The sequence below is a fragment of the Pezoporus occidentalis genome, unplaced genomic scaffold, assembly GCF_034315485.1.
Source record: "Pezoporus occidentalis ecotype Australia unplaced genomic scaffold, CSIRO_AGI_Poc_V1 ctg2, whole genome shotgun sequence".
Taxonomy (NCBI): Eukaryota; Metazoa; Chordata; class Aves; order Psittaciformes; family Psittacidae; genus Pezoporus; species Pezoporus occidentalis.
The window spans coordinates 16449972-16462206 of NW_026913855.1; the positions used below are offsets into that span (position 1 = coordinate 16449972).

General features: G+C 37.7%; 1 protein-coding gene across 4 annotated transcripts in view; it reads left to right on the forward strand.

Moving 5' to 3' along the window:
- KDM1B (lysine demethylase 1B) overlaps positions 1-12235 on the forward strand; it is a 31968-nt gene that overhangs the window by 5740 nt on the left and 13993 nt on the right. For all 4 annotated transcript variants that reach the window (XM_062617993.1, XM_062617994.1, XM_062617992.1 and 1 more), the window contains exons 5-15: positions 248-337; positions 1127-1238; positions 1926-2042; positions 2791-2829; positions 3938-4142; positions 5235-5419; positions 6169-6345; positions 7263-7337; positions 9212-9349; positions 10745-10916; positions 11907-12034. In XM_062617993.1, coding sequence (XP_062473977.1) covers positions 248-337; positions 1127-1238; positions 1926-2042; positions 2791-2829; positions 3938-4142; positions 5235-5419; positions 6169-6345; positions 7263-7337; positions 9212-9349; positions 10745-10916; positions 11907-12034 — 1438 coding nt within the window. The remainder of the gene's footprint in view (positions 1-247; positions 338-1126; positions 1239-1925; positions 2043-2790; positions 2830-3937; positions 4143-5234; positions 5420-6168; positions 6346-7262; positions 7338-9211; positions 9350-10744; positions 10917-11906; positions 12035-12235) is intronic.

The following is a 12235-nucleotide window of genomic DNA, read 5'->3' on the forward strand; positions in this document are numbered from 1 at the left end:
CCTCCGTTGCATCTGGTGTTGCTTAGTTTGGAAAATGGAAATGTTTGAGACAATTGAAATGATCTTATTGTTGTTTGTATGACTTCAGTGCCTTGTGCGAGTCAGCCTTCATGAATGTAACATAAAGCCCTGGCTTGTCCTGAATGTTTTGTTCACATTCTAGAATGTGCTCCTGTCAAAAGAAAGATTTGATTTTTTTTTCCCCTAAATGTATCATAAATCTATTTCTATGTCTCCTGTGTTACAGATGTGCTAAAAATGGATATACATCTAGATGGTATCATCTTTCCTGTGGGGAACACTTCTGCAATGAATGTTTTGACCACTATTACCGAAGGTAGATTTGCCAATTAAGGTTGTACTTTTTCAGTACTTACTAAAATTTGGCAGTTGTTTCAAATGCTGAAACATCACATACATAAACATAACACAAAGACTTCTCCTCTGTGCTTGCTTTATTCAAAGTAAAACTTAAATATTGGTGCTAAAACTGCAGATGTTTTATGGACTAATCATCAACTTAAACACAGCAGCATGAATAAAGTGGTTACTTTAGGCAGGCTGGTTTGTGTATACAGTTCTCCTGACGCTTTTGTCATTTTTTAGAACAATGTCAGAAAATTTGAAATAGGAGAGCAGTTTTAAGTAAACCTATTTTCCTTTATAAAGCAAATGCACTTTACAGTGTGAGTTCAGGAGACCTTGCCTCTCTGTAACATCAAATCAGTGAGCAGATTTGACTCTTGCAGTTCAGTAGCCGTGAAGACTGGCCAGGCTCACAGAGTGCATGCAGCTCCAAGCTCCTTCCCATTTGAGAGGGAGTCAAGTCCAGTCCAGCTCTGCCAAGACTTTCACATGTTAATGTGCTCAGCAGTACCTGTGACTCAGTCCAGGCCTTAGATACCAGGAAGTGTGCTCATGATCAAAAAGACATACTGGTCAGGATGCAATTTACTGCTGTCCTAAGAAGCATGACTCTCCTTTTTAATAGGAAAAATACAGGACTCTATACAGCCTTATTTCTCTGTCCTTACAGAAAAAGTTTAATTTTGGAGTAACTGCTGTTGCTTAAAGTTAACTAGATAATTGGTTTTCTGACTGCTTGCTCTTTTCTCTTTGTTTTTAGCCATAAAGATGGTTATGAGAAATACACTGCCTGGAAAAGGATTTGGACAAGTAATGGTAAAAGTGAGCCCAGTCCAAAAGCCTTCATGGCTGATCAACAGCTTCCATACTGGGTAAGATGGAGGGTGATTTATTTAATAGGATATATTTCAATGCGATGTTCTGATGTGAGTTTCTGATATTGTCTATTCAAGCAGCAGGTCAGCTGAGTTTTTTTGTAGGGGTTTTCTAGTATTAGAGTGCTGCGGAAAAGCTCAATATAATTCTGATCAGCTCTTACATCGTTGATCTCCATACCCCACAAAGGACAACCTTTGGTCACTTTTCAGTGAGTGGCAGCTTAGATGTGTGATGTTCAGGTAGAGTAAGACTTGACAGAGAAAAGGGAGCTATAAGAAAGTACAAGTGTTAAAGACTTCCAAACCAGATTTTTTTAATTCCCTGGTAGAGAGAGCAGAAGAAGAGAGATTGGAATGCAAATAATGTTGTTGTTGGGGATTTTGTTTTTGAAGTGGTGAACAATATGTTTTTGCAATAATGCTTGCAAAACCCACTGAAGGATGTAGTAACTGGGTGTTGAATTAATTTCGAAGTTAGGTTCTGTGGAGAAATTCCGTCTTACTGGAGATGGGCACAAGGTTTCTGTATACGACCTGAGAATTACATGAGAACAAATTTAACAATTGTATTTGACAACTGTCTCACATCTCTCTTCTTTCTAATTGGTTAGTTATGCTTCATTAATCTTATCTGTAATCAGGCAGCAACAAGTAAAAACATGTTTGTTTTCTGACTTGTAGGTGCAGTGCACAAAGTCAGACTGTGGTAAATGGCGTCAGCTGACAAAGGAAATCCAGCTGACACCACAAATAGCAAAAACCTACAGATGTGGTATGAAACTGAACAATTCCACCAAGGTAACACAGAAGAATTTGCCCATACTGAAACTAACAACAAGCTGGTATTTCTTGTTTGCAGACATTAATTTCTCTTTTGCTGCTTAATGTTTCTAATGTCAAAATGATTGATGGCCTGGAGAGCTGCATGGTAACAGGCCTAAATGCTCAATAAGCTCTAATTCATTTCTAGCAAGTCTGTCGTGGGGCTTTACGTGAAAACTCTCAGCTGTGGCATGAAATTTAAGTCCTGAAATTTGGAGGAGCCCTTATAGTGCCATAGAATCTATATAGTTAAAAATGTAACATGAAAAGACTGACCATATGAAATTTTGAAGGGTCAGCATTCAATCTTGATACTCTTAAAATAAATGAGAAACTGTCCTTTATAGTCAAGACTGGAAGAGTCTTTGGAAAATGTGAAATAATTTTTCTATGAAGTTCCTTTTTTTTTTTCCCTTCATTTGTTTGTTTCAGTGTTCCCCTTCACTTCATGGAATAGAATGTATATTTTAATGTCTGATCAATAGAAACTAACTTAACAAATGAGAAACATTTTCTGGCCTGTTTTTAATTTACGGTCTGTTGAGTTTTTTAATTATGTGTATGTTACACTATTTTTGACTAACATAATCATCTTTGTTACAGAAGACTAATACCAACACTTTAAGTTTAAAAAAACTATGCCATAGACAAATTACTTTGTTTTACATTTAATTTTTGTTGTACAGCTTAAGAATAGCTGTGATACTGTTTGTTTTAATTTCAGGGTGAGGGCTCAGACCAGTGTTCCATGCCTGAGGACTTGGTGAGTAGTGGCTGTTCCTTCTCATTTGTTCTAGAATATGAAAGCATTCTTAAAGCATGGCATATTTCTTTCTTTTTCTTGGTCCTTTGGCCAATCGTAGCAGTATTTATGCATTTTGCTCAGGAAATTGTCAGACACTATTTGCAACAGAGCCTAGGGCCTTCTACTTTCTCATCTTTTTCCTCTTCAGCCCTACCATAACTGTTAGCTTTTAGGTGATTTGTGGTGTCTTTGAGCTGTGGCCTGTGATTCAAGGTTTACTCCTAATTCTCATTTTTGATCAAGGCAAAACAGTCTTCAGTTGCCAGCTTTCAAATAGAATTCCCCATCCTAAAATTTCCCTGTCTTCCAGGTGGTTTCTATCTTTAGTCAAGCTAGTCTCCCCTTTCTGAAGACTCCAAGAGAACATCAAAACATGTTTTCTTTCTCTTCTCCCTCGTAACACAAGACTAGACTTGATGTATGTTGGTATTTCAATGGGTTTATGATCACGTAACCCTGCATTTCAGATACAGTATCATCTGATGTTCAATAAGACAATGTTGACAAATGTACCTGAGGTACCTCTATCCCAGGAAACATGTTTAAGCTTTTTGTGGTCTCTTGTAGAAGCTTTGTGGATTGCTTCCTTAATGTATGTTTGACTTGTAAACTAAGACTGAATCATTAGCGGTTTTTAGGGTTTTAGAAGGTCTTTGAAGGGGATAGCAGAACCTAAATTAAATTGATCAGTTGGCGTAGACTTTCCTAAATTCAGATTTTTGGATGAATAAAAGCCTGTGGATATTTTATAAAGGGCCTGATAAGGCATAGATGTGTTGTCATGGCATGTCTCATCTGTTTGCTTTCCACGTGGATGTGGAGTTTGTGAAGTTTCACCTCCATTTCTGAGTAAGTGATTAATGCTGCAGGTTTTCTGTGTCAGGCTGAGGAAGGGGAAAGAGGGAGAGAAAATGTCTTTCTGACTTGCAATTCGGAGACTGGTACTTTAGTGCTTATTGGACTCAGTTTTGGAGTGTGGGGGGGAAATTGGTTAATTTTCCCAGCGTTTTCAAAGTACTGACATGTTCTCTTCTCCCCTCTTTCCTTCACTTCTCCGCTTGGCCAGAGAGTGGCTGAAGTTTCAGACCATTGGTGGTACTCCATGCTCATACTCCCTCCCTTGCTGAAAGACAGTGTGGCAGCTCCCTTTCTAGCTGCATATTATCCCGACTGCGTGGGCATGAGTCCATCCTGTACCAGCACCAATCGGTTACCTGGTGAATCCAACATTGTGAAGTTAGAGCACTTAAAGAGCGTGCCTAATTTGACTGGTAAGGGCCATCTGCAGGGCTCTGTTGCTTAAGTAGGTGTGATAAATTTTGTCTTATAACTGAGCTTATAAGACGCATAATGCTCCTGATTGGAAGTACTGGTTCTGTTCTCAGCACTGATACACACTCTCTGTGTAACTGCCTCTGTATTTCTTTGATGCAATTTAGTCCTTTTGTAAGGTAAAGGTAATACATTTTGTATGGCTTTTCTTTAGGGAGTAAGCTGAGACTGCTTAGGCTTTTTGTTTACCACTTCTCATTTGTTTATGGAAATAGGAAATTAACATGTGGGTACTTAAAGATTGTGTTCTTAAGGAAATGAAGATTTATCAAAACAAAACACAATTCTGCTAGTTTTGGTATTGTGGATCTTTGGGGCTTTGGAGGAAAGGATTTGATTTCTTAAGGCACTTAGATTCTGTTTATTTTTTTGCTAGCGACAGGTCTGTGGCTGACAGCCTGGGAGTTCAGATCTGCAGAATAGGTCAGGTACAGAGGAAAGGTAATTCAGGATTCCAATACTCATCTCAGAGAGAGTGCTTTGAGGGAAGTTCAGCTTCTGTGTTGTCTTAGCAGGTTCTGGTCTCCTTATGTGCTGAAGAAAAATCTGTTCATCTATTCAACAGATATTTATCTGCTTAACAAATGGAAAACTTCATTGCTACCAATACTGCATGTGGAAATGATTACTTTTAGTTACTGTCCACTCTGGACAGTACTGGGAGTTGAAGCTGAAGGGTTTCAGAGTACTGCATGAGCCTGTACAGTGATGAACCTTAGACTCGAGTTTAGATTCTGTTCCTTGTTGGACTCATCATGATATCTGAGGGCACATACTGTTTCTCTGACAAAACTTAAGCTCTGATAGGTCCAAGACATACCCATCAGGTAGCAGGACAATAATTAATACTGCACAGCCTAGAGGGTAGGAGAGGGAACAGCAATTTAAATGAAATCATTCTAAAGGTGGCTAGAGGCTGAAATCTTTGTTACTTATTTTTCTGTCTGAGGTCAATGGATCATCTTAAGAGGGAAAAGGATGTGGTGAAGATGTATCAGAATATGACTGGTTCATGCTGTGTCTTTATTCAGTTGCAGGCATGAACAAGTATTTCCAGCCTTTTTACCAGCCCAATGAATGTGGGAAAGCACTTTGTGTGAGGCCAGATGTTATGGAACTGGATGAGCTCTATGAGTTCCCAGAATATTCACGAGACCCCACCATGTACTTGGCTTTGAGAAACCTGATTTTGGCTCTGTGGTATACAAACTGTAAGGTAAGAGATGCTAATAGTTAATTTGTTCACAAAAAATAGCTACTTTTTTGGGGGTGTGGACTCTCTTCTTGGATGCTTGGTGGCTTTGTTGGTTTTTTTTTACTGATTTTTAATTTTAATGCCTCAGAGCTTCTTTTGCAGTAAAATACAAAAGTTTTGAAAGTATTGAAACTCTACAGAGTGGACCCAGCTATTAACTTTTAAGCAGTATTTGTGGGTACTTTATGATTTTCTTTTTTCATATGACTGTTGGTCAGGGATAGTCTTTTTACTTATGCTAACTCTGTGACACTGCCTTCAATGGAATTACTAGAACTTCACATACGGAAGCTTTCAGATACTGGTGTCTGTATTTATATGAAGGTTTTGGATATAGATCTATTTTTAGCTGGAATGCCATTTTGGAATAGATTTTACTGGAAAGTCATTGTGAGCATTGCCACTAGGTAGATTAATTTTGCAATCAGGGATGCATTTCAATTCCTATAGTAATGTAGCACACCATGGAGCTTGTGAGAATGTCTGGTAGACTCATTTGCTTTTACTCCAAGTTAACCTAACTTAATAAATTGTTACTTTACTGAGTACAGCTGGCTAGAAAGAAACTTCCACACAACTTGCTTTTAAAATGCTCTCAGAAGCCTGATTCATGATTAATTTTTACCACCTGGTTTACAGGTTAAATATGATGTGAATGCATGAAAAAAAAGAGTATTACAAAATCAACTTTCCTTGTTTCTCCTTTGCAGGAGGCTCTTACCCCTCAAAAATGTATCCATCACATCATTGTTCGGGGGCTTGTGCGTATTCGCTGTGTACATGAAATGGAGAGGATACTTTATTTTATGACAAGGAAAGGGCTAATTAATACAGGGATTTTGTCAGTCAGTCCCGACCAGTATCTTCTTCCTAAAGAATACCACAACGTAAGTTGCTGTAGTAATCCCTACATTATTAGTGCTATAAAACTACATGGGACATGTCATAAGTTTTTGGTTCTGGATTTTTTTTCTCATTTGCGTAAACAACTGGAATAGGTAAAATTACATCTAAAAGCAAACACATTGCATGTTTTTCATATGGTTCTCATCTGTCTTCAATAGTTCTGGAAACTATAGGCATTGGACTGTTCACAGCAAGGTTTTTGTTTCCACTAAAATCTATGGAATTCACGTATTTGTACTTCCTATGAGCTTTTCGGGTGGGTGGGAACTGTGTGAAGAAGACACAATACGCTTATATTCTTCTCATGGCTTAACCTTACAATACACCTCTGCTTCCCTATGTGAGGAAATTCCTATTTCATGTTGTTTTGCAAGAACTATGATTAAAGGGTACATGTTTATGACTACAATTTGCTCGACAGCACATATTAATTATCAAATTAATTAATGCATTTGGGAATATCTCCTAGAAATTGTAAGTTGCTTCATGTTTGGAAAGTGCATTTGTATGTTTTTAATTTATGAAATAGTCTTTACTGTTCAACCCAATCTGTGATTGACATCATGACAAGGTAAGCATGTTTCTTGCTGATAACTTCAGTTAGATTTTGTTACTTGGCTGATAACTTCAGCTGTTTCCGTTAAAAGAAATTGAGACATCTGCTTTTAAAGTCCTTAAAAGCTGTAACTATTTTCAAAGCTACAATTTATCTTTCCTCTATATTAAATGCACTGTCATCTTTAAAAGTTATCACTGATTACTTTAGAGGACAAGAGAGCCTAGACTTCTGAAACCTACATGTATTTTTAACTTTAGCAAGAAGAAAAATAAGCGTGCAGTGATAATTTCTATTCTAGCTCTATTTTTAGTTATATAATTTTTTTAAAATTTTTTTTAGAAATCTGTCATTATTGTTGGGGCTGGTGCAGCAGGATTAGCAGCAGCCCGACAGCTGCACAACTTTGGAATTAAGGTATGAAACTTTGGAGTACACTACTTAAAAAATTAGACTTCCTCTGCTTTGGAGGTGTTCTTCATTAAAATGAAAGAAAAAATAACAATTACATTCTTGTTACAGACATTTATGTATAGGGAATCTTAATTTGTGTCATGGTTTAAGCTCAGCCGGTAACTGAGAACCATGCAGCTGCTCGCTCGCTCTCCCACCCCCTGCTCCCGGAGGGATGGGGAGGAGAATCGAAAGAATGTAACTCCCACGTGCTGAGATAAGAACAGTTTAGTAACTAAGGTATAACACAAACACTACTGCTGCCACCAATAATGATAAAGGAAATAACAAGGGGAGAGAATACAACCCCTCACCACCCGGTGACAGACACCCAGCCAGACCCGAGCAGTGATCTAGCCCTCTGGGTAACTGCCCCCAGTTTATATACTGGGCATGACGTGCTGTGGTATGGAATACCTCTTTGGTTAGTTTGGGTCAGGTGTCCTATCTCTGCTTCCTCCCAGCTTTCCCTCCTCCCTGGCAGAACATGGACTCAGAAAGTCCTTGGTCAGAGTAAACATTACTTAACAACAACTGAAAACATCAGTGCTGTCAGCACTGTTCTCAGGCTGAGAGTCAAAAACACAGCGGTGCACCAGCTACTAAGAAGGATAAAAATGACTGCTACTGCTGAACCCAGGACAATTTGTAAAATCTAGAAGCTTATTGAGTAAATCTGCTGGTTTAAAACAGCATTTATTGGTATCTAAAATTCAGCAAAGCACACAGTGAATATTTTACAAAGGCTTGGTTTGGGAGAATAGGGGAGATAATCATGTCCAAAAAATGGGACTGTAGATGATAATGTTGTTTAAATGAGGTGAAATATTCTTTCATTTGTGCACTTTGCTGTACTTCCTTGTTGCTTACTAAAAACAAGCAAATTTTACGTATTTTGCCTTTCTCATATTTGACAGTGTGATCTCACAATATTTACATGTTGACGTAATTGTACATTCTATGGAACTCTTTACATATGAAGTGTTTGCAAAGCTGATGTTTAAGGAAATGAATAAGCATCTGACTTTTCAGATTGACATATTTATATGTTCATATATGTATATATTTATGACTCCCTGAATCCTACAGGCCCATTATCTCATTCTTTGGTTGCTAAATAGTAAATTAAGTACAGTCTTTCTGTACGCCAAGTCTTTTGGAAAGCTATCCTGCAGTAAAATACATAAATATCAACTGGCAAGACCTTTTTTAAAACATATGATACATTATATATATATATATATATATATATATATACACACACACTGTTGCTTTCTACTGCTCTGAAGAGATGATGTTTCTCTAAAAATAAAAAGAGAACATAAGTAGGTGTAAACATAATTGGTCAAATATCTATCTAGTCCAGTATCCTGTGTCTGTGATAGATAGCGGATGCTGAATGAGTATGAATGGTGGAAATACATGAGAATTGGGTTTTCTTGGAATATCCCAGGATTAAATTTCTCCAAAAGGTGAATGAATTTTCTCAGATGGACACTGCACCCAGATCATTGTGCTTAATAGCCTCCAGCACTAAAACATATATATAAATAGCCTTAAATCCAATTTTGAGATGTCCTGAATACATCTTAAGCCTATTTTTGTTAGGGTAATTTCTTAAATTAACAATTATTTTCTACGTGTATATCCTGAAGGGTAACCTTTCAAAGACAATTTAAATGCATAAATGGACAATATCCACAAATGAAAATAAAGATTATTAGCACTGCTGGATTGCTTGGGTTTTTTTTGTGTTTTATTTTCTCCTTTGCTCTGGAGTTGAGCAGACGTTTAATGTAATCAAATCTTACAATTTACTAAGCTGCATTGTGTCATAGGTCATTATCCTGGAAGCTAAAGACCGAATTGGTGGCCGAGTGTGGGATGACAAGACATTCAAAGGAGTCACTGTTGGAAGAGGTGCACAAATCGTCAATGGATGTGTCAACAACCCAATGGCACTAATGTGTGAGCAAGTGGGTTCCCTGCAGTGGTCATGCATTATCACTAGTGAAAAACTGTCATTAAAGCCAGGTTTGAGTGGCTGGATAAGGGTGGGAGGCCATTTTCATGGTATGATTAAAACACTGTTCTGTGTTGTAAGTAAACTCTGTGTTGCTATTGTATCTTTGATAACAGCTGGGAACAAAGAAGGGCTGTAGAATGGTACATTATGTAAAGGAAAGCTCCAGCTTCCGAACCAGAAGAAACCGCTTTTTCCCTTTTTCTGGAAAATATTTGCTATCAGAGGCTATTGCTATGTTGTCATAATATATACTTCTGTGATGGGCTTGCCTTTGCTCAGCCTCTGTATTTCTAGTTCAATTCCACACAAGTTAAGATGATTATGTCCAACGGCTACTAATGTAAACACACTACAGTTAGATTTTTGTTTGTTTTGTTCCATGTGGGTGTTTTTGGGCAGGAAGCTGAGTATCTCCAAGTGGAACCAGAGTATGGATTTTGTTCAGAGAGGCTTGCAAATCAAGCCCATGCTGTTTTAACTGTATAGTGCTCTGTAGTGTCATAAGGGGATTTTTTTTCATGAGGATGTTTGGGTTTTTTTTTATCATGTTTTAGTTACGAGGTGAGGAGCAATGGCTTCTGAATATCCTGGCTGCCCATCCCTTTGTGGTCATTTCATACTGCCTTTCATTCAAAGTACAACTCTTATCTTGAGAATGGATCTGCAGTGGTGACCAGCACCCTAGAGAACTGTGAGGATAAAAACTGGAGTGCACCCTTATGTATTTGCTATTTTCTTCAGACTGTAGAACATAAAAACATCTTTATTCTGATTTAGTTCTGTTGTGTGTTTGGTACAAGTTGGACAAGTAGAGCAAGGTACTCTAGAAGGTTTAATTCCAAATTTCTTTCTTTGCTTGCTTGCTTGTTAATAAAATTGGAGGTAATCAGCAAGCAACATCCTGTCAGTTCCTGAATACAGGGAACTATTTGGGCATCAGGCAGAAGAAAATTCTGGGAAATTATTTTAATGGCTATTTAGAGAATAAGATAAGGTAGAAATAAAGGAGACTGGTTCATCACGTTTGATGACTATATCCAACATTTCTATACCAGCCCCTGGCCTGAGAGGAGAGTTGGAGATAAGGTTTCTGGAAATCCCTGATAAAGAAAGGATTGATGAGGGGGGTGGAAACTGAAAAATCAATGGAATGAAAAATTGTTGGTATTCCAGTTTTAAGACAATGAAAGTTTGAGTTAGTCTGACTAATTATCTAAAGTTATGGGCATTTTTTAAGTGGTATCACTTAAATTTGAGGGATTTACCTTATTTTAAATAATTTTGAGCAGGCTATGCACTGTAGTTTTTCAATACTTAAAGCGCAATAAAATGTCTTTTTCTTAAGCTTGGCATTAAAATGCACAAACTAGGGGAAAAATGTGACTTGATCCAAGAAGGTGGAAGAATAACAGATCCCACCATTGATAAACGTATGGACTTTCATTTCAATGCCATCCTAGATGTCGTCTCTGAGTGGAGAAAAGATAAAACTCAACATCAAGATGTTCCTCTTGGTGGTAAGTGTGAGAGGTATTGCAAACTGAAGATGTTGGCTGTGTTCATAGACTTTTATGTTAAATTGGCTTTTACAGCAGACATTTTTAGAAGTGTGTGTATACACATCTGACCTTAAATCCAACAGGAGGATTATTGTATACACACAGACCAAAATGTCGCTTGTAACTTTTAAGGAAGTCTAATTGGTAGGCTTTTGTAGTACTGTGTGACTTCTGATGTGGTATCTTGTTTTCATGAGGTAGCTTTTTCAGTGTAACTAGTGGCACTAGCAGTTAAAAGGATGTGTTCCTTGCTGAAGCAGGCCATAGTTATTGACAACTCTTACACTTTTTGATTAATCTTTCTAAAAAATAGCCTGATTAAAGCCTTCTGCTGGCAAGAATTTTCCCATCCCCATTGGTAACATCTCCCACCACACTTACAGCATGCAAGCACATTCAACAACAACAACGAAAACTTGCTCAGAAATGTCTGCCTTCCAAATCTTTCCAGCTGGAGTCTGTAAGACAGAATTAGCAACTCCTATGTTCTTCAGTGAACTCTGGATTAAATTCCTCAGCTTTTTTGGTTTTGTAAAACTTCGGCAAGGATTTATTTGCAAGGATTCTCCATTATTTTATGGTGTATTTTCCTTGAAAGATCTTCTACTGTATATTGATGATAGCTAAACGATTAATTTAAATCCTGTCTCAATTGGCTAGCCCAGCTGTGCTGTCGCAATGTTTCTTATTTTCTTTGAAATAATTTTAACCTCTATTTTACCCTAAAGCTTCCCATTTACTAGGGAAACCTGCGATCAAATATCAAAGTTGTTTGTCACCAGAAAGTTCGTGTCTTTTTTTTTTTTTTTTCCTATGAGAAGAAAAACATCTTGGTGCAAAATAGCAATAAGCATGAAAATCTTGTGATCCAGAGAACAGCATATTGAAATGTAGCAGGACTTCTGATGAATCATGATATATCCTTGTTTTAAACGTGTTCTTTCACAGAAAAGATACAAGAGATCTATAAAGCCTTTATTCAGGAGTCTGGTATCCAGTTCAGTGAGCTTGAAGAAAAAGTATTACAGTTCCATCTCAGTAATTTGGAGTATGCCTGTGGCAGCAACCTCTCTCAGGTGAGTTTTGATAGCTGTGTTCTGATGTTGTTGAGCTTCATAGGAAATAGGGTTGGAGGCAACATTGAGAAATCATCTGATCTATCCCATGGTCCCAAAGGATCAGCTACCCCTAAACTTCCTGTGTCCCAAACATGTTCTTTAAAAGCATTGAGACACAGACTACAGTGCTGCCTTAGGTAATCTGGCAGGAGTTCATGA